At 52.8% G+C, this 24,583-nt stretch overlaps 1 protein-coding gene across 2 annotated transcripts in view; it reads left to right on the forward strand.

Annotated features, from left to right (window-relative positions):
* Window positions 1–3,772: 3,772 nt before the first annotated feature.
* The window catches only part of PPP2R2B (protein phosphatase 2 regulatory subunit Bbeta), a 57,380-nt gene continuing 36,569 nt past the window's right edge, over window positions 3,773–24,583 (forward strand). The window contains exons 1-2 of one of the 2 annotated variants that reach the window (XM_074551966.1): window positions 3,773–3,797; window positions 3,954–4,031. In XM_074551966.1, coding sequence (XP_074408067.1) covers window positions 3,788–3,797; window positions 3,954–4,031 — 88 coding nt within the window. In that variant the 5' untranslated portion in view covers window positions 3,773–3,787. Of the gene's footprint in view, window positions 3,798–3,953; window positions 4,032–21,918; window positions 22,138–24,583 lie in introns of those variants that run through there. The other variant, XM_074551967.1, reaches the window with a different exon arrangement.

Genomic DNA, 24,583 nt, shown 5'->3' on the forward strand with positions numbered 1-24,583 from the left:
CGTGCCCCTGCCCCTGTGCCTGTCCCGGTGCCTGTGCCTGTCCCTGTCCGTGCCCCTGCCCCTGTCGCTGTCCCTGTGCCTGTCGCTGTCCCTGTGCCTGTCCCCTCCCTGTCCCTGCCCCTGTGCCTGTGCCTGTCCCTGTCCCTGTTCCTGTCGCTGTCCCTGTGCCTGTCCCGGTGCCTGTGCCTGTCCCTGTCCGTGCCCCTGCCCCTGTTCCTGTCGCTGTCCCTGTGCCTGTCCCCTCCCTGTCGCTGTCCCTGTCCCCGCCCTGCGGCGAGGAGCGACACTCCGTCCCTGTGGTGCCCCCGCCCGAGCCGCCCCTCGCTGCGGGTTACCCTCTCCCCGCTCTGAGCCCCGGCCTTGCCCTCTGCTGCGTTCTGGAGGGGGTGCGGGCTCGGGGCGCATCCAGCCCCCGCAGCCGCCCCACGGAGCGCGCTCCCGTCGCAGCCTCGGTCGCTGATCTGGGCAAGGCCGGGGCCGGGGTCACGGCGCCTCCCCTGCCCGCTCGCATTCCCCTGGAAGCATCCCACGAGAAGAGAGGCACCACATTTATTGAGTAGGACAAGGGAACAGCAGATGAGAGGACAGAAGGCAGATCTGCAACAGCTCCTGTGAAACAGCCAACTCTGTTCCCCACTGGGCAATGGGAAAACACCGTTCTGCTTGCAGCAGAGGGGTTAATTTTCCATGGGGAACAGAGAGCCTCCTGTCCCAGAGCTGGGGCTTTGGTCTGCAATAAAAAGAGGGCACATTTAGGAAAAAAAAAATCAGCTAAACGTGTCTCCTAGTTTTCTCAAAAAATTGAACTTTTCTACTGTGCCAGCTCAGAAAGAGGAGGCATGTCCCAAGCTGGGGAATTTTTTCACTCGTACTAGAAAAGGAAACTCAGGGGAGTGCAGTGGTCTTTCTGTCACCCGTCATGCACAACAGCCACCACGGCTTTCCTGGCTTGAGAAATGGGAGCGCTGTGGTGGATCTCTGGTGCCTTCTAATGGACAGGAGGCACGGCTTATCCCTCTCCTCCAAGGGGCTCCTGCCACCAACCCAGACACATCCCAGCACTTAAACCCCACCTCTCCCCCGGCCTGGGCACACCTGGCAAACCCCCGGGGTCTGCAAAGGTCAGAGGGGGCAAAGCCCCTGATGGCTGCCACTGCATTAAGAAATAAGTTTTAAAAGTTTTATTCACCTTTAAAATTTTAACTATTCAGCTAACTGTACTTTTGGTTCAACTATCAAACTAATTTTTATCAACGGCTTGCAAAAACTGAGAAGTTTTGCTATACTTATGCTATGTATTTTCTGGAACCACAAGTCTTTAAAGAAGTGAAATTATACTGAGCAGCTATTACTCAGCTGCAATCTTCCATCAAACTTTAACGTTATGGTATGCCTGTAATGTGTTAGATTTCAATACCCATTGCTGGCATCTCCTGTGAATGAAGTGGGCTTGCCTTCACACACTGCCCACAGCTCCTTCTGAATAAGAATTGCCTTGCATGCTGTGCAGGTGGCTGCCAGTCCCAAAGTGTAGGTATTGATATACCTCCTTAATCAAGGTTAAAACTCACTGCAGGCTGTGCAGAGGTGTGGAGCACTGGGGCTCCCCCCTGCAGCAGGGGCTCTCCCATGATCAGGGATTAAGTGTTTTCTGGATGGGCACATCTGTCCCTGGTGCCTTATCCCCTCCACAGCTTCCCCAGCCCCTGACTCAGCACAGATGATGGCACCTGCACCCACTCTGGTCTATGCTGTGAGGTGGCTGCTTCTGAAAACAGCTTGGACATCCTTTTCACAGCGCAAACCACAGTGTTCCAGAACCTGCATTGTTAAACACACCAATCCCAGCAAGATTTCTGTGGAGTCTGAGCTCCATTTCAGAGAACACACTGAGGAATAGCTTTTCCTGGCTGCAGGATATGAAGCACTAGGATTCCTCAGCTAGAGGTCACTAGAATTTAAGGCAGGACAGGACTTCAGAATCCAAAGTGGCAGGAGGCTGGGTTGTTAACAGAGACTAACAACTTTTCATTTCAGAAAATGGAACTCATTAGTTAACACTGGTTCATTGTCACACAAGGTGTCAATAGGTGTCATGTACTTCATTAGTGAAATTCCATCCTTAAAGCAAGAACTGGTGTGCCAAGAGAAAGAACTCCAAAAATTACAGGGCAGGTCTGCATGGTCCAGATGGAAATTTCACAAATTAAGTTAACAATAAACCTTAAAAACCACAACAACTTTCTTTAAATCACCCATCTCCAACATAGGAAAGGAGGGCTCAGTTACGACAGGCTTCTCCCAGCCTGGTGTCTGCAGCAGTGGAGTGTTTGTGCTCTGGAAGCCTAGGGGTAGCCAGGGCTGAGAAACCCTGTCTGCTGCTGCCAGCACTGCCAGTGCCAAGCAGGAGTAACCCATCCCTGGTGTCAGTGTGGGAACCACAGTGGTGAGGACAGAGCAAACCCATCAGAGACTGTTGGGCAGAAAATATATTGATCAGCAGTGTTTATGAGAGCGAAGATGTGAGACAGAGCCCTGCAAACTGCCCAGGTGTGAGACTCACTGTCACTCATACCAGTTTCTGCCCAAGCTGCAGGAAGCACCACAGAGCCTCTGGAAAATGGCCATCTCCTCATTGTTTAGATGCAGCATTTAATCCTCACCCTCCCCCTTTCATACCCTTAAAGCTTCATCTTTTCCTTGTATTTGGCTTGAATAATCCAATAAAGCTCACTCTTGACTTGGTACCTTTTGTGTATTCCAGATGATTACATTACTTCTTATACATACCTGTATTAATATACAAAAACCTAAATAAAATCAGACAGAAATCTCACAAAGACATCCAGTTAGGCTACAGTATCGTCCATATAGCTTGGTCGTATCCCCTGCTGGACATTGTCTCCCAAGGCCATGTTTTCCTTTTCTTTTGCAGAGAAGTAACAAGTCTGTGTCTCCATGGCATGGCCCCACCTGCCAACATGTCACACCTGCCAACTGTGAAATACCTGCATTTTCTGTTACACATTTCACCTGTGTGTAAAACAGCTGAGATGAAATTTACTGGTCCTTGTGGTACCATTTTCCTGCTTTCCTCAGGCCTGGAAATTCTTTGAGGTAAAATGTGTGCTGGGATGAAAAGAAACAAGTTGGCCTTTGAGGCAGTGGATTTTTTGTGGAACAGTAAAAACTATGTTACAGAAAGGGAAATTCTGCTGAGCTGTCAAGAAACAAGGAGCATTGGTAGATGAAATCCTAAATTCTCTCAGAGTCTTAACACAGAGTGTTGCTGCAGCAGCAAACACAGTTGAAAGCACTACAGCTTAATAATGTGCCTTTCAATGGAAATGTCTGTAGTAATCATTTAAGTGCAGTTATCAGGCACTTGTGATTGCAGGCAGATTTTGAGGAAAGTGTTATAAGGTGTTGTAAAGCAGCTCCATGCTGCTTGAGTTCATTGCCAAGCAGCTCAGAGCTACACTGACCGCAAACGTGAAAAAAAATTCTTGTGGTTGTAGGAGCAGTTCCTTTTTTCTGTTTCACTCCTTTGAGTGTGCTGGGAATGACTGGAGCATCAGTGTCATTGGTATTCTGACAGAGGAGGCTGTGACAAAGACCATGGCTGCAGAGCTCCTGACTCCTGCGCTGTGCCAGGGATGTGCAGGGGACTGGCTCTGGCGGCGCCGCTCCCCACAGCCCTGCCATGCACGGGGGAACAGAGGCTCATTCATAAGGAGGCACGATGCTCCTGGCTCTGCAGTGCTGGCTTTGCACGCTGCATGGAACCATGACACCGGGTGAGCAGATATAGATCTCCGTGCAGAGACCGCGTGTGCATGCGTGTGCTTGCGTGTGCATGTGTGTGCATCTGTGTGCCTGAACACCCATTTTAAAAAGGACAAGCTACGTACCAATGGGATTGTATCTTCTTTCTGAATGTGTTTTCCTGGCAGGATTTGGAAGCCTCATGCAGGATGTGCTCTGGTGCTTCAGTCAAGTCAAAGGAGCCATAGATGCTGGGGTGACAGAATGTAAGTTTATTTTTCCTTTTGTTGCTGTGACCAAAATAACTTGTCCCATACATCTTGCCCAGCTGGTGTGCAGGGAGGTCGTTTCTGTGCTGCTGGGAGCTGCTGGCACAGAGCTAAGCCACGCTCCTTGGTTTCTGCCCTCTTTATGTACTTGTGCATCTGAAAGAGATGGGCCTCCTAAATTAGCTATTGATCCAAGAATTCATTTGAAGGCATTACAGCTTAATCATATCAATAGCCTTTAAAATAGATTTTCTTTTGGTTTTCAGCTGTTATTTAGAGTTTTTCAGGGAATTATGAGACAGCTTCTGCCACTGTAACCTTTATCAGAATCAATTCTGGAACTGAGAGGGACTATTGGACACTCTCCTTATATTTTGTTGTGGTTGTTGAAATGTGATGACTTTTTAAAAAGCACAGTCTTGTGGGACCAAGAGAACTGAGTTGGCCCAGGGCTGTGAGAGCAGAGCTCTGCCTTCTCCTGCCTGGAGCACTGTCACCTGTCCTGCTGTCCTGCTTCAGGGGCAGCTCTGTCACGCTGCTCTTGCAGGAGAGGGTTTCAGTCTGCAATCCCTAGAGATTACAGTGGGGCACAACACTCTGAAGAATATCTAAAAATTTATTAAATTTCTAGAGAAAAACACCATTGTAGTGATTAAATCAAAAATTTTTTTACTCATGTTTTGTTTTGTTGTTTTGGGTTTTTAAAAATTATTTACAAGGGTTTTGAGCTTTTACTGTAGAATCTGCAGATCACTGTAACTTGTCAGGAGTGCTTGTTTGCCAATTCAGGATTAATGAATGTTAGGTTGCCTCTCTTGCTCTCGATTATTTTCTTGATATAACCACTTATCAGCTGAGGTCTGTAAGCTTTTTTTTTTTTTACCACTAGAGATTTAGTGGATGAACCCAGAGGCACGATGGCAGGAAAGGACTCCTGCAATTTTTTTCTTGGGGTAATCTGGGCTCACAGAACAGTAAAGGTTGATGAATAATACTTAAAAGCTGTATTCAGTAAAACTGTAATGAAAAGGTGATGCCGTTGGTGCATTCGACCTGAACAGGCACAAACAGCATGGCCATGGCTGAGGAGGAAGCTCACACAAGGGTTACACTGGAGTGGGCTTTGGTTCTTGAGCTGGTTTGTGTTGGTGTGTGAGCGCGCATGTGTATAGGTACTAATGTGTGTACATGAATTAACTCATAAGTGTGGTATTACAGATGCCCCACCTTCATCACTAGTTTATCCATAACTTGTTGCTATTATGCTAACCTTTGCAACACATTTTTGACCTTCAGAACTCTTGGTAATATCCAAGCATCCTGAACTTGCACAAAGTGATTTCTTCAGTGACTAGGAAGCACACAGTAGTGTATGGCCAGGTGAGAAGAGATGTTGCTATAATTAAAATGCTCTGTGTCTTTGAATGTAGCAGAGCCTAACTCCTTCAGCAGAACGGACTGTCATTCTGGCTTTCAAATGATACCCCAAATGCTGCCAACAATAATTCTGCATTAATTTTGTGGTAATTTTGTGCTCTTATCTGCACAGAAGCCACACAAACAGATCTACATAAACCATCTCATTTTGTTCTTTCCTTGTTTCTTGCTTTAACTTGGAGAATGGTGTCACAGCCTGTGGTACTTGTCCAGATGAAACCAGGGGTGTAATGGATCCTTTAACTGAACCAAGTGTGGGGATGAATGAACTCCCTTGTGCATAGATGGGAGGCCTGAGACATCTTTCAGCTGCTCAAACACTGATTTCAGTGTTAAATGTGAAGTACATGATGTTGCTGACTACCATTGTCATATCACAGCGCTTTCAACTACATTTCAATACTGCCAAAAGCAAACAAGTTTTTGAGATCTCCCCTTATTCTGATGTATTGAGTATTAAGAGTCTAGTGTAGAAAACGGATTAGAGCGAACTTTAGAGGTTGAATCTCCTCGAGGCCGGTGCGGTGCGGGGCGGCTCGCTCGGCTCCGGGCGTGCGGCAGTGCCAGGACACGCGTCCGTGCGGCCGGCGCCGCTGCTCGGGGGTGCGGGCCCGGGTCGATGCGTTCCCGGGCCGATGCGCTGCTCGGGGGTGCGCTGCCGGGGCGATGCGGGCCCGGGCCGATGCGTTCCCGGGGCGGTGCGTTCCCGGGGCGATGCGCTGCTCGGATGTGCGTTCCCGGGGCGATGCGGCCTGCGCGGCCCCGACGGCGGCTCCGGGGCCCGGGGACGCTGCGGCGGAGCGGGGCCGGCCGGGCCCGGGGCTCTGCGGTTCCCGGCGGGCCGGGCGCGGGCCTGGGGGTGTGTTCGCGGGCGGGACGGGCTTACTCAGCGCTCCCGGCCGCGCCGCACCCGCTCCGCTCCGCTCGGGCAGCAGCGGGACCGGCCCTCCCGCCCGGCAGCCCCGCCGCTCCGCGCGGCCCGGGGCGCCGCTGTCCCGCCGGTACCGGGCGGTGCCGTAGCTCGGCCCGGCGCGGAAGATGAAATGCCTGTCGCGGTACCTCCCGTACCTGCTCCGGCCGCACGGCGCGCTCCGCTCCGCCAGCTGCCACGCGCAAGGTACGCGGGGCGCGGGGGGAGCGGCGGTGATGCTGCTGCGCGGCCGCGGGTGCGGGGGGTTTGTAGATGTGGCTTTAAATGCATCCGGATATTCCCGAGGAAACGGAACAGTCCTGCCATGCCCTGCCCGCCTCCGGGCAGCCGAGCCCTCCGCAGTCAGCAGAGCGTGTTTCCCGGTCTGCAGCAATTCGGGAAAAGGGAAGTGCTCGCAGCAGCGTTTCAACTTTGCATTTCCATCGTAGGAATGCAAAGCAGCGGGGCTGTGCTTGCCGAGACTTCCGTGGGACTCTCGCAGCGGAGAGCCCATTCTTGCGGATTCATCCCCGTGTGACGCGGGGTGAGCGCTGTCGGACGGGTCTGCGGATCATCCGCAGGCACCAAGCAGCTCCGTGGGATTTACATTCCCGGCACTGCTGCTCCCCGATTTCCTCATTTGCCCTAAACAAAATCAGTTAGTGATGAAAACCTTCACCCTGTCACCCAGTTTTCTGCAGACCCATCAGTCTGTGAACGCGCTGAGTTGCCAGCCTTACCCAAAAGGGAAATCCAGGTGAACGCTGGAGGGAAGTTTGGCTGAGGGTGTGGAACGGAAGGGGCAGGCAAGGAGCACTTGGCAGCAGACCATCACACTCCAGGCTAAGTCATTACAGCTACTCGGGCTGCTGTAGTTCAATCCAAGCAGACAGTATAAACTTTTTTGTTTTAAAGTTTCTCTGAAGTTCTAAGCAGATCAAATTATCCAAATAGATATCTGGCTCTTAACTTCTTTCTTTGAGAATTTTCCTGAAGATTGCTTTTGTTTTCACGTTGACTTTATCCGAAGGTACAGGTCCTTAAGGTATCCTGAACAAGTCACTTCTCAATTATTGTACATGAACAAGTAACTCCGTGGAAAAGGATGCCTGTGTGCTGCTTAAAGGGAGGTCCTACGACAGGACTGAGGGGGAAAAAAAGGAGTTAAAAAATGTCACACTGGTGCTACTCATTCTTCTCCACAGCAAGAAATATAGACAGAATGAAACTTGAACAGCACTCTTAGGCCATGATTAGATGCATATGATAAACTTGGGGTAAAACTGAGGTCTGGAGAGTTTAAAGGAACCTGTTCCACCCTAACTCATTAGCAAAATCAAAAAGAGAGACCAGGTAAGAGCTGCTTGCCTGAAAAGGCGGTTTAATAAATAGTTTTTAAAAACCCGGTGGGGTAAATATTCTGTATTTGGCAATGAATGTTTCTTTGAAGGCCTCTGGAGAACGGCTGGCCCGGTGCCGAGGCTCTGCCCGGGCTGCAGCTGCAGGGACACAGGGCAGGGACTGTGCAGGGAGGGCAAGCCCGGCCGGGGACACGGAGCCCTTGTCCTCGGGCTGCAGCACCCCGAGAGAGGGCATGGCCTTCGGGGTGTCCCGGGCCGCCAGGACGGGCCGTGCCCGCTGGCCAGGCCGTGCCCGCTGGCCAGGCCGTGCCCGCTGCCTTGGCTGTGCCCACTGCCTGGGCCGTGCCCTCTGACTGGGCCGTGCCCGCTGGCCAGGCCGTGCCCGCTTGCCAGGCCGTGCCCACTGCTGCTGCCTGGGCCGTGCCCGCTGCCTTGACTGTGCCTGCTGGCTGGCTGGTGCCCTCTGACTGGGCCGTGCCCACTGGCCAGGCCGTGCCCACTGCTGCTGCCTGGGCAGTGCCCGCTGGCCGGGCCGTGCCCGCTGGCCAGGCTGTGCCTGCTGCCTGGGCTGTGCCCGCTGGTCAGGCTGTGCCCTCTTGCCGGGCCGTGCCCGCTGGCCAGGCCATGCCTGCTGCCTGGGTGCCAGCGCGGTGCCCGGAGCGCGGCTGGCAGAGCAGCTCGGCTGGCAGAGCAGCTTGGCCGGCCCTGGGCTGCTCTCCCGCCTGCGGTCCAGGTCTGCCGGCAGCACTTGGAACAGAATTTACATTTGATCTTCAGAAATTACATGAGCTTCCAAATTACACCCCAAATGTCAGGAGGGCAGCACAGGTGAATTCTGATCCCTACTGCTTGGTAAGTCACAGCAACTCCCCTGTCGTCTTTTGAGTAGCTCTTGTGTCTTTTCCTGTTTGGAAGTTATGATAATTTCCAGAATATTTGGGTAGTAGTAGCCTGGCCCACAAATGCTCCAAAGAGTGGAGCGATGCCTGCATTTCAGTAGCCCTGAAGTAACTCTGTTTGTTTTCTCTGAAGCTTTTTACAACTTTCTGGTTTTTCACATTTCTCAGTTTGTGTCTAGGCTCTGAAGCAGCCTTTTAGGAGGTTCCAGTGGAGGTGACATGAAAGCTGGGATGTTCAGTTGCTTATGTTAGAGCTGAAACTAAAGCTTAGCTCAAAGGTGCCCTTAAGCTAGATGGTGAGCTTTGTAGGGGTCTTTAAGATGAAAGCTCACCCAGAGGCACCTTAAAACTAAGCTCTTTACCTTAGGGGCACCTCTAGGCTAGGCTTTTGGCCTTTTAAATGCTTTGAGTGAGGCATGTAAAAAGTAATAATTATTTCCTCCTATGCTCCAGACAGCAGATTCCTCCCTGGGTAACCCCAGGAGGTGCGGTCAGGTTTCAGTGGGGTCAGTAGGGCAGGCCAATTAAGGACATGAGGGAAGGTTCTGCCTGGGAACTGTTTCAAATGCGCCCCAAAGCTCCTGGTCCTGGTGCCAGCTTGGAGCTGGGATGGAGCTGGTTGGGGCCGACAGGCTGCTCAGGCCTGGCACAGAGCAAACCTCTGTCCACAAGCACGAGAGCCCTCACACAAAACCCTTCACCTGGAGTGGACCTAAAATAGTCAATTTTCTGGTTTGGAGACTTTGCCTTTGTTTTTATTATGTCTATTACACTTACCACCAGGTTGTCAGTTTTGTTGTTGCTCTGTTGACCACAAGTGGGTTTATTTTCCTAGTGAGTCATTCCAACCTGAGTTAATCAGACACCAGCAGCTGTGAGCTTCGTGGAAGTCCTTATGACTGGAGAGAAAACCACAGAAATTGAGTTTACAGCAGACCTAATTTTACAGGATGGTGTGTGAATTAGAGGAACAGTGTGATTGCAAAAGCATGCAAATATAGTTTGGTATAATTAATAGTCTATAATTACATGAAGAGAGGCCATTAGTGTAAGGTTGATGGAGGAGAACACTGAGTTAAGATTGAATTTTCTGTGATGATTACATATCCTGATTTAGCTATTTTGCCGTTTCTCTTTCTGAATGCTGCATCAACCCTTGCTTTTGAGTGAATGTCAGACTGGCTCTAATTTCAGGTCTCACATTCATCAGGACACGCACCACATGCAAGAGTCCAACTGCCTGGTCAGTTCATTCCCTGATAGCAAATGAGGTTAATTCTCTGTGGCCACAAAGAACTGGACTGTGGCTAGGGGGAAAATGGCTAATTCCCTATCCCAAATACAAGGCACAGTGTCAAACTGAAGCAGACTGGAAATTATTGCTTCTCCCAGTGATCTTAAGGGCTTGTTTCTGTGATACCCATTCCTTCTCTTTATGTCTGCTTGCCCGAGGGGGGATCCCAGAGCACGGCCCCGTTGCTGTGGCAGGGCCTGGCGTGAGGCAGGGGCTGTGCCACAGCAGGGGCAGGACAGGTGCAGGTGATCCTTGGGCTGCTTTAACTGGGGACACGAGGAGCTGTGTCCTGACAGGACGTGGTGGGGAGCTCCCATGCCAGAGGTGCTGCTCAGAGCATGATGGGATGCTCAACCCACAGCCTCAGGCTCAGGTGCTGGTGCAGGTAGGTCTGTTTTCTCCATTGGGGATGATCTCCTTATTCTGCCCATATCAAGGATTTTTACCAAAAAATGACCTTTTTTTTTTTTTTTTTTTTTTTGTGTCTGTTGCTGCTCCTTGTACGAGCAGGTTCCATAGCCATATGAACATTGGACTGTGAGCTGGGAGCTCATGTGAAAGCCAGATAAACAGGAACAGAGGTCTGTGATCCCACTGTTCTCTCATCAGCTCAGGATGGAATTTTTAAATTCTTATGAGTGGCATTTCGAAACCTTTTAATGCCACATAAAATTGCTTTGTGTCTTTAAGAGAGCTCTGATAGTATAATCATTTTTTTATTGAGGCCATGATCCCTCACATGATTTTACACTGCTGTAAGTTTACAGCCAGAAGTGATAAAACTCTGCTTAAACAGATGTTTTTTAAGGAGGAAAATGTAAAAATCCTGGTAGCTCCTAGGCTCAGACATGGCCTGATGTGGAAATCAGCTTTAATTTTTTCAAAAGTCTGTGCTTTTTGCAGCTATTTCCCAGGCTCATGACCTCATTTGTATTCTCTCAAAGCTGTTGGGTAGAGAATGGGGTTGAATTTGGTTTGAGTCGTGGGTGCGAGACTGTTTTAAACAAATTAATGTTCGCGTTCCCCTGAGACCCTCTGAGTGAGAGAGGGAGCATTGCTGAGGGCGTCGTTGGGGGGTTCTCCTGGGGTGGGCACTGGGTAAGGCCGGCCCCGCCCCGCCGGCCCCGCCCCCTGCCCCGCCCCGCCGGCCCCGCCCCCCTGCGCTCCCGTCGGCGGCCGCGCGGGGGCGCTCTCGGTGCCCGCGGGATCCCGTTGCTCGGGGAGTGCCGGTGCTCGGGGGGTCCCGGTGTCCGGGGCGGTCCCGGTGCTCGGGGAGTGCCGGTGCTCGGGGGGTCCCGGTGTCCGGGGCGGTCCCGGTGCTCTCGGGATCTCTGTGCCGGGGAGCGCCGACAGCCTCGGCGGGCGGGCGGGCGGGGTTCTCCGGGCAGAGCCGCCCCCCGGCCGACGGCGGCAGCGGCGCGTCCCGGTGCACGCCTGCCGTGGGAGCTGCGGCCGCTGCGCCTCCGTCCGTTCGCCTCTCCCCGCGGGGTCTGACCCCTCCGGACCTGACATCGCTCCGGGATGCTCGGGTGGCCCCGCCGCGGCCCGCTCCGACCGGCGCTGACCCGCGAGACGAGCGCTCGACTTTGATGACACGAAATGTCGCTGACGGATTTTTTTTCTCAAAAATACTTTTAGTTGTGAGTGCTCCATCCCGGCGTTGGAGGATTTTGAAAATTATTTTTCTTCTCCCCCAGTCTGTGTCGGGATGCTGCTCCCCACACCTCTCCCTCTGATCCAATTCCTGTGTGACCATCGGCCTCTGCAGGCTTCCCGGGGCTCAGACTCCCTGCAATTTTCCGTGTCGAAGGGCTCCAACAAAAGCATAAGCTGAATTATAAGCCCATTTCCAAGATATCTCTGGAGATATTTCCATTCTGTGACTGTATTTTCCTCACTACAGATGGGTTCAGCTGTAGCTTCCCAGCGTTCCCCTGTTGTCTATATTTAGTTAGTGCTTAAATCAGCACAAAGGTGCCTTCTGTCATCCCTCCCACTCGGAAGGGACCTGATGGAGGTTGCAGGGAAATGCTTCAGAGCGAGAGGGAAGAGCAGCTGGCGGGGGCTGAGCTTCAGAGCAGATCTCGGGCTGCGGCTGCCTTTAATGGAGTTATTTTAGGCACTTGTGGGGAAGGCAGGATGCTGAGCGTGGTGTGGTCAGCATGACCCACCAATAGGAAGAACCAGGGAAATTGTCTCTGTTGTCCCTGCCACGGGCAGCTTTGTCTATCGGTGGAACTGCTGGAACCATTCTCCTGCCCAGGGCCGGGTCCAAGGGCGCCCATTTACCTCAGCATCAGGGGCTGCCTTTGGCACGGCCACGGGCACAGCTCAGTGTCTCTGATCAGACCCACAGATGTGTTTAGCTGCTGTACTGGCTCGGTAGAGCAGATGGGAAATACCCAGCAACAGCCTGCAGCCCCTTGGGTTCTGCGTGCCATCTCTACCAAGCCCACCCAGGACTGTCACAGGTCACCACATGGAGGGTCACAGGGCCACACGTGGGACTCAATGACAACATTAAAAAACCCGATAGTTTGAGATTTAACCGTTTTTTCCTCTGCAGGCAGCTTTGCAAAAAAAGATCCCCAAAAAGGTCTCTGAAATTCCTCAGATATGGTGCTGTGGTGGAGCTGTGCAGGGGTGCTTGCTGTACATGAGATGCTGCTCTTACAGTGAACTCCTTGTGTTACTCCAGCCACTCGACAAACCGTGTTTGATACTACAGTCTAAATAATTTTCTGACATGGATTATAAAAGAAAGCCAGGCTGTCAGAGGCTGATTTGGCTATATTTGGGAAATAAACACCCAGCTTTGTAAAGCCATATGGCGGATTTATTCGCAATCAGCAGTTCCTTTCAAATGCAAGTTCATGTCATTTAGTAATACATTTTCCAGCATACAGCTCAGCACTCTGTCCCTCTGTTTCCTCTTGCAGCGTGTGCTCTGGGAGCGGTCAGCTGGCTGCAGCCACGGGCCACCTCCTGTCTCAGCAATGCACACTCAGCACTATAATTAAGCACTTACATTAGTGAGTTCTTACCAGCTCCTGTGGATTTCATCAGCAGTTTTTGTCCCTGCTCGTTTCCAGTGCTGCTGGCTGCTATTTTACTTTCTGTGCAGTGTTGCACAGCAGGGCAACTTTTGCCTTGGGTTCTTCTGGAAACGGGGCTGTAAGACCCTGCATGGAAAGTGTGTCTGGGCAGCTGTCAGAGCCACTCTCCTGCACAGCCTCACCTGCCTGTCCTGGCCAGCTCGGGGCTGGGGGTCTCAGAGGCACCGGCTCTGTGGGGACGGGGATGGGGGACATCCTCCTTGTGCTCTGTGGGCTGGGGCACTCACAGCCCGAGGGAGGGGCTCTGTGTCTGCAGCCGGTGCCAGAGATGCTGGGCAGCAGCTCCTGGTGAGGCTCACAGGCAGGCAGGTGTGCTGGGCACCTGGCCAGGGCACAGCCGGTGCCCATCATGGCTCTGGGCTTTGTGGAGGGCTGAGAGCTCGAGTGGCTGCTCCCCGAGCTGGGGCAGCCCGAGTCCCCAGCATGGGGCCCTGGGGGACTTCAGGACAGCCACCAGCTTGAAGATCTGGAGCTCTGCAGCTCGTGGGTGGACAAAGTCAGGAGTTGCTGGGAGGTGCTCATTTCCACGGGATGAAGGATGGCAGCGCCAATTCCTGGTGCAGGTCCAGGCCCTAGGACAGGTGCAGAGCAAGGAGCAGGGCTTGGCCCCGTGTGGGCTGAGCGGGGCCTGCCCAGGGCTGTTGTGTGCTGCCAGGGCTGTCCTGTGCCTTCCCTGAAGGCAAACGGTTCCCCACAGTTCCCCGTGTTTTTCTGAGGGTTCTGTGCCCTGAATGTGCACATGCACAGCTGCACAGCAAAGGCATTGCCTGCAGAATTACACTCCCCTGCTGCTTGGGCTGCCCTGACATCTTCTTCTCCTTTTTGCGCTGGCTTTGTAATTTCTCAAGGGTAGTTGTCCTTGAGAGGAAAGATATTTCAGGTTTGCTGTGCTTGACCTCAATCCCCGTGTTGTTGAAACTTAAAAGCCGTAAAATTCACACTGATGAATTTTCACGTGTGACTCTGTGAAGGCTATGGAGAATGTTTTTTATGGACTGTCATGCCCATATTTTTCTGACACCCATTTTTGGAGGGCAGGAATGAGGGCAACCTTGCTGTTACATCTTTGACATTCTGTTCCCATAAATTTGGGTCTCAGGAAATGAAGCACCAGAGCACCTTTATCAAAGCCCATTGGCCAAAGATGTGTATGGTGGTGGTGGATAGGTCTAAAACAGACTCTGCAGTCAGCTGGATGAAAAGTGACCCTTCCTTGTAAGTTAAGGCAGGTTGGAGTGGAAGGGCTGAGCGAGCTGAGGTGGGAAGTGCTGGGGGGGAGCTGGGGGTCCAGGAGCTGCCAGGGGAGTGCCCATGGTTCGTGTGGGGTGCTCTGCCTTCTGCCCAGCATATCCTGTTGTGGCTGTGCTCTGTGTGCTCTGCCCAGGGGCAGAGGGAGCTGCTGAGGTGGGTGACCTCCTGTGAAATGCACTGTTCAGCTCTTTGTAAGAGCACCGGCACTTGCTCCAAGTCAGCAATCCAGGTAGGAGTGCTGCGAGCTGGCAGCAGCAGCTGCAGGGAGTGAGGGATGGGTGTGCAGCATTCCGTGGGCTGGGTGTCCACACAACACACGCACGCATGGACAGTGCTCATGATAATGATTCAATTACTCTTCATGCACGGATGTTTCTGCCTTTATATGTTCAGAAATCACTCACAAACATAACAGGAATTGAATCAGTTTTGTTATTCAATTGGATTAAAGTAGCTGTATTCCCATGTTTACGAGGGCAATTGGATTTAATGTTACTTTGCATATTGTTCCACTCTCATCTTCAGGGGAGTTGTTGTCTGTTTTAGGAAGTAATTTTTTTTTAAAGGACAATAAAATCTTAATGATCACATCATCACCTTTCAATCTAGACTTCTATGCCTAATGTCATACTGACCTCATTGCTGATGTTGTTATGTGAACAGGAAAAAGGAAAAAGCCTTGGGAAAGGCCCGTGTGTGTTCCAGTGTGCTGCAGCCCGTGTGCTGCTGCTTGATTCATGGCTGGGCTGGGGCTATTAGATCTCCTTCCCCCAGGCATTTTATAATCTGTTTAACATAACACAGTCATTTGTCTTGTTTGCTGACTGCGTAACAGATGGATATGTGATTTTCATAATTACTATATGAACATTAATAAGACGTGATATCTTTTATTAAGTAACAGTTTTACAGGTTTATTTTTCCAAATGACATGAGGTAGATTATATGTAGATATTAGTGACATACAAATATTAGTTTTACAGCATTTACATTCTGAGAAGTCAGGCAAACTTTTAAGGCTCCTCATGGTGTCTCTTTTTCTTTTTCCCCTCCCCTAGGCTGTACTTCATGGAGATTCTTAGGTAGCACAATTGGGTTTATGTCTTGTTTATGTTTTGCTGTGTAATGTTTTCCTTAGTGTAAGGAAAGCCTAGACCATGTCCTAGGCCACCCTCTATATTTATCCTGTCAGTGCAGGTTCTTCCAGCCCGTTTCTGTCCTCGTGTGATGCTACCATCCCATTTTCCTGCTGGACATCGCCAAAAGTGGGAACCAGTGTGAGCAAGCAGGGAGGCTGTACACCACACAGAACGGAAAGTTTCCCTCTCTGCAGCCAGGGCTGTTCTGGGAGCTGTCCCTGCTCCGTGGTGAGGAGGAGCTGCAGACGGGAGGGCAGTTTTATTGGAGGCACTGGGAGCCTGGAGGTTTTCCTGGAGGCACTGGGAGGCTGGCAGTGCCAGGCAGGGCTCCCAAAGCCACGCCTGGCCCTGGCACTTCACAAAGGAGGTATATTTTCATTTTGTGGTGAAGCAGCCCCTTCCGCTACCGGGGAGGGGACCAGCAGGTCCCAGGGGTGGGGACCCCGGCCAGCCCCAGTGCCACCTTTGCCAAGCTGCTGGTCTTTGCTGGAGACACCCGGAGGACCCCAGGAACGATGGGTCACGCTGGAATGCTGAATTTCAGGTGATCCCAGAGAATGGATGCTGACCTGGGGTGGGGCAGAGGGCAGGGCTGGGCAGGGCAGAGCTGGAGCTGAAAGGCTGGAGCTGCTCCCTGTTTGTGGCTCTGAGTCACGGAGGAGCAGTGCAAATAACTGGATTTAGGACCGTGTGCACATCAGAAATGTTGAACAGGATCAGTGTAACACTCCCTGGCCCTGTCAATGCACGAGCTTGAACACAAACTCAGTTTAAGGTGACATGTTCCCTTCTTGGGCTCTCTGTTGTTTTGGATCTGCTGTAATGTATTGTACGACACCTGATGGCTCGTGGGGCTGTGGGGGGAGACCAGGAGCAGGGCAGCCCCCCCTGCAGCCCCCAGCCCAGCCCCTGCTCCCCAGCCTGGCCAGGCCCTGCAGGCTGGGGCACCCTCCCTGCTGTGGCTGCTGTCACTGGGGCAGCTCTGCCCTGCCTGGGACATGGGGCAGCTCTGCCCTGCCTGGCACTGGGGCAGCTCTGCCCTGCCTGGCACCTTGGGCAGCTCTGCCCTGCCTGGCATTGGGGCAGCACTGCCCTGCTTGAGACATGGGGCAGCACTGCCCTGCCTGGCACCTTGGGCAGCTCTGCCCTGCCTGGCACTGGGGCAGCACTGCCCTGCCTGGCACTGGGGCAGCACTGCCCTGCTTGGGACATGGGGCACACACCCCACAGGAACCAGGGCCTGGTGCGATGGCCCCTTGTTATTTCCTCAGAAAATACCAGAGTCGTCTCATGCTTGGAATAATTCTGGGTTAACCAGGGCATGCGTGAGCGGCGCTGACTCTCCAGGCTGGTTTGTCATGGGGCATTGCCCACAGACGGGGACCCCCAGCCAGGGCACCACCGGGGAGCACGGTCATTGGGGCAGCCCCTTCGTTCTTGTTGGCTTTGTGAGGTACCACTAAAAATTGACAAATTCCTGTTAATGTGGCAACAGTAGGTGAGCTGATCACTCCTGACAGGCTCTCTTGGTTCCCCAGTTCTCAGCATTGCAGCAGCAGCTGTATTTTGCTGTATCCCATTTTGCACTTTCCACCAGGCTGATTTTGGGTCACCATCCATCCTTCTGACAGTTGTGGAACTTCAGCTAATTCCTGTGCAGGTCAGGAGTGCTGCTCTGCCAGACACACAGTTTCCTTTCCTTTGGGGAGTTTACTCTGACTGATTTGCCTTTTTGCTTTCCATTTTGTAAGGCTGGCCAGGCTATGTCTGTGTGCTCCACTCTGCTGCTGGTGGGCGACATCTGAGGACAAGCACAATGATTTTTATGAGATAGTAATCCCAGCATCAGATTCCCAATGCTCTGAAACTTACTGTGTTTGTGCTGCAAGACATGGGCAGCCCTATTTTAATTTATAGCATGATTTCATTACTTTTTGATGTGGGACATACTCAATTAACTGAAGGCTGTGAAGTAATTGCAGTTTAGGAAATACAATTCACAGTGACCTGGATGTGTTTCATTGGTGAACATTCTTTCAAGTAAAATCCACCTTTGAGGCCATATGAAATTTTGCGTATTAATTGCTAATTTAAGAGAATAAATACTAAATATTCATTCTTGCAAATAATATCCCAGGATATGTGGGGAAGCATCTGAGTGTCCAATGTAAATACATTACATGACAAAGTTTGCCTTTTCAGCACTCAGATTGATTCTTGTTTCTCTTTTGTTGGTTCTGATCATCAGCATAGACTGTGCTGCACTGGCTCAGATGCTCCAGTGCTGAAGCATGTGGCCTTAATCTTCAGAAGTGGCAAATCCTATTTACTGTGTAAGTATTTAAGCTAATTATATCTCTGATGTGAGGAACATGTGACAAACTGTTCACACTGTATCCTTTAAAAGACATTGATGTCTTAGACCCTCATGAAATATTCTGTGCCTCATTCCATTCTTGGCGTGTGGTATGTGCTCTGCAGTGTAATTAGCAATAGTATAACTTACTAATAATATAGAGGTAATAAGTATGTTATGGCTGGATCATCTGTAGAATAGAATAAGAAATAATTCATGGCAAGTTTTTCCTGCAAGCACCATGTTTATGTTGCTGTTGCACAGGTGCATTTTATATTGTTGCCGTGCAGCTGTTGCATTATAGGAGAAATCTGAGGAACAGGAACATGTCTGGGCTTTTCCAAATCGTGGCATGAAAACGCTTAGTAGGGAAAGACTGAAAGTGAAGAAAGCTGCTGAAATGTGGCAGAAGCTGGTTGGTCTGATGCAGGCAGGAGGGACAGCAGCTGCTCCCCAGGCCAGGCTGGGGTGTGGCAGAGCTCGTTACTGGCACGCCGTTAATCACGTACAGCCTGTACCAGCACCTGTAACTGCACGGCAGGGTCGAGGCCAAGCAGATCAATTTATCATTTGACCTTTGGGAAGCACAAGTCTTCACCTGCTTTGCATTCAATGAACTGATTCTTCCCTTTCTGCCCCGAGGCCCTGACTCTTGTTCTCCACCATATGGGAAGAGGAGGGCTGCAGCTTCTCCTCTGCATGCAACCTGGCTTCCCAATTTTCTTGATCTTGGTTTAATCTGGTAAATTATTTGCCTGCCTCCAGTCATGCTAATTAAGGTTCATATGATTGGGACTTCATCACATATGTGGGTTATGGCTTCCCCAGCTTGCTTATGTGACTTACAGGAGAAAATGTGAAAAACAAATTGGCTTAGTCAGTGAAATCCCAGTCAGGTCCTGCTGCAGGAGCATGAAGGTAGGGCTCCAGAGGAGCTATCCCTCAGTTCAACGACAGAAATAAATCTTACAAGTTTAAAAGAAATTTTGTTATCTATATTTAATGGTTAAAGGATGAGGGTATTGTTCAAAGAGTAATTAGGAAAATAGATTGAGTGCTCATGGATGGGAGAGTAAAATAAACGCCGTGAAGGAAGTTCTGTACTGAGCATAAAATTGGAAGTTTGATTCAATTATTCTTCACACACTGTTAGATCCCACAGAAAGCTGAGCATGGAACTCTTCAGGCTCTCTAATTGAAGCAAAAATCATTGGAGTGGAAAGTGTCCTGGCTCTTCAGGAGATGTCAAAGTACAGAACATGGCAGACACCTGGGGGTTTGGGAAACTGTGACAGCTACAAGCTGACCTTTGGCAAATTTAATCTGCAAATGGATTCCTGCTTAGGACAGCTAATGCTTTTAGTTATTGTAAAGGCTTGTTCCTGGATTTTAAAAAGCTGAGAATAAATGGATTTCATGATGCAGCTCCTATGCGTGTTGCATAACAAACAGGTAGCTTCTGGATCTGTTTAAATGATACGCTGTACTGAAAAACTTTGCAGAACTTATGAATAGATAAGTAGAGTTCATGCACAAAGGGGGAATGATTTTTGCTACTTAAAAAAGGAGAAGGGACTTGGCACTTGTTGAAATGAAAATACACCGAAGGTGGTGCCTACTGAGAAGGAAAGGAAGGAGGTCGCTGGTTGTGTTTATGGTGTTCACGGGCATTGCAGGGGCTTGTTACTCAGCTGGGCATTGCCTTTGGCATCTGGGGTCTGCTGGGAGGAGGTAATATGCTAACTATTGCTTATTCAAAGTCTTTATTTTTCCTTGGCTGAAGCTGCTCTTGCCTCTTGCAGGACACCTGCAGGTGAGTGTGGCTTGCAGGCAGTTCCTGGGGAGAGTGCTGTGGTGCAGTTTTAACCTTTCCTCTCCATCTCTCTCCTCCTGGGGAGGTCCCTGTCCTCCCCTCGGCACACAGGGCTCCAGGTGCCACTCACCTGCCCAGAGCTTTGGCCAGCCTTTCTGTGCTGTGCTGCAAGCCATGGCCAGGTCCTGTGCTTCCCACAGGGAGTGAATTCACACTGGCCTGTGGCTCCCACCCACTGCAGCCAAGAGCAGCCTCAGCCTCAAATACAAGGTGTTTGCTTGACTTAAACGTGTGCCTGGTGATTGCAGCAAGTAAATCACATTGCAGTATAATTCAGTGGAGGCTTGGGCAGGGAGACTTCAGGCTTATACCTGTCTGATGAATGCTTCTGGCTTGTCACATTAGTAATCCCTGTATTAATGAGTGGCCTGTGACATGATGTGGTTGACTGACAAATCCTGAACTTATATATGCATATGAGTAAGTGCCTGAGTTCTCCAAGGTGCAGTTTTACAATGTCTTGTATCAGCCTCTGTGTGACAGAAAACATCTGGGGAGGCAGGCAGCTGTGGGCCTGGGAATTCACCTTTCCTCATAAGGCCACAATGGATAGAACAAGATTTCCCTCTCTTGCCCCTTGTCCGAGAGTATCCACACACTCCTCCAAGGGACGTGAGGTGCCTGTGCGGCACAGGGGTGATGGGTGTGCAGCTGTGGGCATGCTGGGTGTGCAGCACAGGTGTGCTGGGTGTGCTGGGTATGTGGCACAGGTGTGGAACATGCTGTCCAAAAGATGAACCTGCTGTCCAAAAGATGGACATACTGGATGTACTGGAGTCCTTGGATCCTCTTGCTCAGAGGTGCTCTCTCCTATGCTTCCCCTAGAATAAGCAGCCCCCAAGCAGGCAGTGAATCTCACCAGAATAATAATAAATCTTGCACCTTCCCAATGAGATTTTAATCATGATACTACAGTTGGGAGAGGAAATCAAGCTGCAGTGCACCACTGTATTCACAATGTTATCCACCATCTGCATCCTCCCGTTCCAGTAACAATTACACTCCCCACTGAGGTGGCCCTGGACTGTCAAGCAGCTCCTGTGCCGAGCTCTGCAGTTCCCCCATGGTGTGGGGGTCTCGAGGGGTGCTGGCTGGGTGGGCACACAGTGGGAAGGTGCCATGGGCCTGTGCCCATGTGTGCCAGCTCGTGCTGCACCCAGCCAGTGCCAGCACTGGTGATATTCCTGTGCACAGTGAACCAGGACAGTGCTCAGGTGGGTCTGACAGCAGTGGGGTGCTGTGGGGTGCTGCGGGGTGCAGGCCCCAGGCTGTGTCTCTGTGTCTGTGCCCCTGTTTCCCTTCAGCAGCTGTCTGAGTGTGACAGTGGGGGCCAGGAGGGACACTGTGGGTCAGTGTAAGAGTGGGGAGCAGTGGCTGTCCTCTCACTGCTGCCCAGAGTGTGCACTGCTCCTGGCTGGGGATTTCTTGTGCCCTGATACTGCGGTTGGATGTTACTTCCAAATTCAGGCGCTGGAGTTGAGGGAACTTTTCCCCTGTTTCCTCCCTGTGTCTGTCAGGGGCTCAGCCAGTGCCAAGGCTTCTTCCTGGATCCTGCCAAGACACTCAACCCTCCAGTGGGCCACTGTTTCCCTTTGGTGAGCACCAGATGATGAGCCCAGAGTACAGCCTGTGCTTTCACAGATGTGCCCTGAACAGGAAAGCCCTCCCTTCCCCCATAGCCCTTGGGTTCATTATCTTCTCTGGATGCCACCAGAGTCATAAATGGTCATAAATCACTGACCATTCCTATCCCTTCCAAAGTCAAGACAGGGTGAGCCTGGACCAGCTGCCCGTGGGCACACACCTCGTTAGCACTGCTGGCATGGCCACCTGCGTGGTCCTTACTGCATCCCCTGTCCCGGCACTCCCACCGTTCGTATGCTCTGGCTCTGCCAAAAAAGGCTCTGCTGCCAGCCCTCGGCTGGGACCTTGTGTTTGGGCAGGCGGGTCAGGGAGCGGCAGTCCTTCTGCCTGAAGGCTGCAGGAGCTTCCCCATGGGCAGGGGTGTCCAGTAGGGCCAGTGACGCCCCGGGCAGGAAGGAGCAATCCCCGGGGCAGGTGCGTCACCAGGTGAGACAGCATCCCGGGCAGCAGCGTCCCCGGGCGGGAGCATCCCCCGGCAGGAGCATCCCCCGGGCAGGAGCTTCTCCCGTGGCGGGAGCATCCCCGGGCAGGACCGTCTTCGCGGCTGGGGCTGGGGCTGGGGCTGGGGCCGCGGCGCGCTCCGCCCGCCCGCGCGGTGCCGGTCGGTGCCGTATGGGAGGAGCCACCGGGCACCGCCGCCCCTGCGCCCCCCCCGCCGCATTTGGCGGCCGCCGCCGCGGAGCAGGGCGCGGGGGGGGATGATGGATCCGCGGCTGCGGCTGCTGACGCCCCGCGCCCGCCTGCCCGCCGTCAATGGAGGAGGACGCTGAGACCCGCAAGATCAGCAGCAGTTTCCTGCGAGACCACAGCTATGCCACGGAAGGTGAGCCCGGCCCGCAGCCCCCGGCCCGCCCGCAGCAGGTGAGGCCGCCCCGCAGCGGCCCCGGCCCCCGCCCGCCCCGCTCCGCGCCCTCCCCGCGGCTGTCCCGGCACCGGCCCGGCCTGCCCGGCCCCGCGGCGGCGGCCCCGGGGCTCGCTGCGGGCGCGGCGGGGCCGCTGCGGTGACTCAGCAGCGCCGGTGCCCTGGGTGGGCTCCCGGGGCCGGCCGGTGCCCGGCGGAGCGGGGCCGCTGAGCCCGGGCTCCGAGAGCCGCCGCAGCAGCGCTCGGGACGCAGCCGCCCCCAGCCCCCCGGGCCCCTCCGGGAGCTCCTGCTGCTCCTGATCCGGGATAAAGGGGGTCCCGAGCCCCCTCAGCCCTTCCCCGCCGGAGCGCACCCGCGGGGCCGGAGCGATGCGGGCGGCGGCCGCGGCTCGGGATCGGCTTCCCCAGCCCCTGAGGGCGTTCGAGGCGCTGCAGGTGGCTGAAGCCGCTGTAGGGTGCGGAATACGGCAAACGCTGGTGCAGATCTCGTCAATGGAGCAGTGGTTTCGGGGTTATTTTCAGTACAAGCTGCTCCAGGAAGGTGTAGTGAAGTGCATCCCGACTGGTGCGTTGCAGATGCAAGGAGATGCCAAGGCTGTTGCACATGGATAATGTCACAGCCCTGGTGAGGCTCATGGTGCATTTGAAAGTGGTTTCCCATAATAGCTCAAGAGCAGAGAAGATGGTGTGGCCATGTTCGGTTCAGGCATCAGAACATGAGCTCAGCCTGCACATGCTGCTGCAGCCACCACAAAGGCAGCTCCGGCAGCGACGGGTGAAGGAGGGCTGGGGATGGAGCTGCTGTTGCCTCTGCTATCTTCCCTGGTAGGTGAAGAGCTGTCAACTTCACATCAGCTCTGTCATAACCTCCCTTTGCTCTCTGGCTTCAGGAGGAAAGTGCAGCTGATGTAAAGCAAAACTGAACCCCCACCCTTTCTGGTAGCACCGACACCTTCGATGAGGCTTCAAAAACCAGACTCCATGCCAGAGCCTGAGCAGGCTTATTTGTAGCATAATTAGTAGCCAAAGAGGCTTTCACTTATGGTGTCATCCTCATGAGACTTAGGGGAAGCCAGACTTTGGGAATTTTGTCACATGGCTAAAGGAGGGTTTATCTCGTGGAAAATCTTTGGCTTGATATAGTAATGGAAAGCTTTGAATACCTGATGAGCCAAAGAAATGTTTTTTGTGTTGCTTGTGTGTAGCTGGAATGCAAGTGCTCAGTGTGACAGCCCCCAGGTGCTGGGGAGGGCCTGTCCTGGGCATCCCTGGCTCTGCTGCTCTGCTTGGGAATCTCACACGGTGGGCAAGGGGCACAGCAGGGCATGCTGTGGGGCCGGCAGGACGTGCTGTGGGGCACAGCAGGGCGTGCTGTGGGGCACAGCAGGGCGTGCTGTGGGGCCGGCAGGATGGGCTGTGGGGCCGGCAGGACATGCTGTGGGGCACAGCAGGACGTGCTGTGGGGCCGGCAGGATGGGCTGTGGGGCCGGCAGGACATGCTGTGGGGCTGGCAGGGAGCGCTGTGGGGCCGGCAGGATGGGCTGTGGGGCCGGCAGGATGGGCTGTGGGGCCTGGCAGGGAGCGCTGTGGGGCACAGCAGGGCGTGCTGTGGGGCGGAGTGGGCAGGCCTGCCCTGGGGCTCGCTGATGGACCTGCGGAGGCCGCACCACGCTGACGCTCCTGCTGACACGGGTGGCGTGGGCCGGTGCTTCCAGGAGGCTGCTGTGGCCACGACGGGACCTCCCGGTTGTCTGGCTCACATCGCCATGTGCTGTGCTCTCTGAAGGATGATTTTGCTGTTGCTGCATTCTGGAAGGCAGCTGCAACAGCCAGCAAATGTGAAATGAGGCTACAGCTACCTTGTTGTGACCTGCTGAGAGCTCAGGTTTCCCGGTGGGGAAGGGTGGAGGGTGGAGATGAGCCCGCAGTGATTTCTGCCGGTGATTTCTGGGGGTTTTCAGTGGTAAGATCCAGGCTGTCTGCAATCTGTGGCCGCATGCTGGCATTTTCAGAAGGACCTTGTGCTAGGGAAGCACAAGGCAATCCTCTCGGTAGAAATGAAACACAGAGGCATTTGTGCAGCAGAGGACAGAATCAGCCGGTGAGATCCCTGCTGCGGCGGCAGGGCAGGGGCAAGTGCAGGAGGGGATTTAATGGCTGTCTACCAGCTGGGAGTTTTTCTTCCCTTCGTGCTGAATAGAACTCCTGACTCCATGCAGTGGTTCTGCTAGAGGGAAGCTGACTGCACTTTGAAATGGTAGATTCTGCTAAGATAAAAAATTTAGATGATTGAGTTTTATTTTTTCCTGCATGTGAAAGCAGCATATGCCTCAAAGGTTGTGGTATCTGGTTTAAGAAGAAGAAAATACTTCCAAATGCTGTGCAGCAAGTGCAGACTTGCTTTGGA

This window comes from Zonotrichia albicollis, chromosome 15, assembly GCF_047830755.1.
Source record: "Zonotrichia albicollis isolate bZonAlb1 chromosome 15, bZonAlb1.hap1, whole genome shotgun sequence".
In the NCBI taxonomy this organism is placed as follows: domain Eukaryota; kingdom Metazoa; phylum Chordata; class Aves; order Passeriformes; family Passerellidae; genus Zonotrichia; species Zonotrichia albicollis.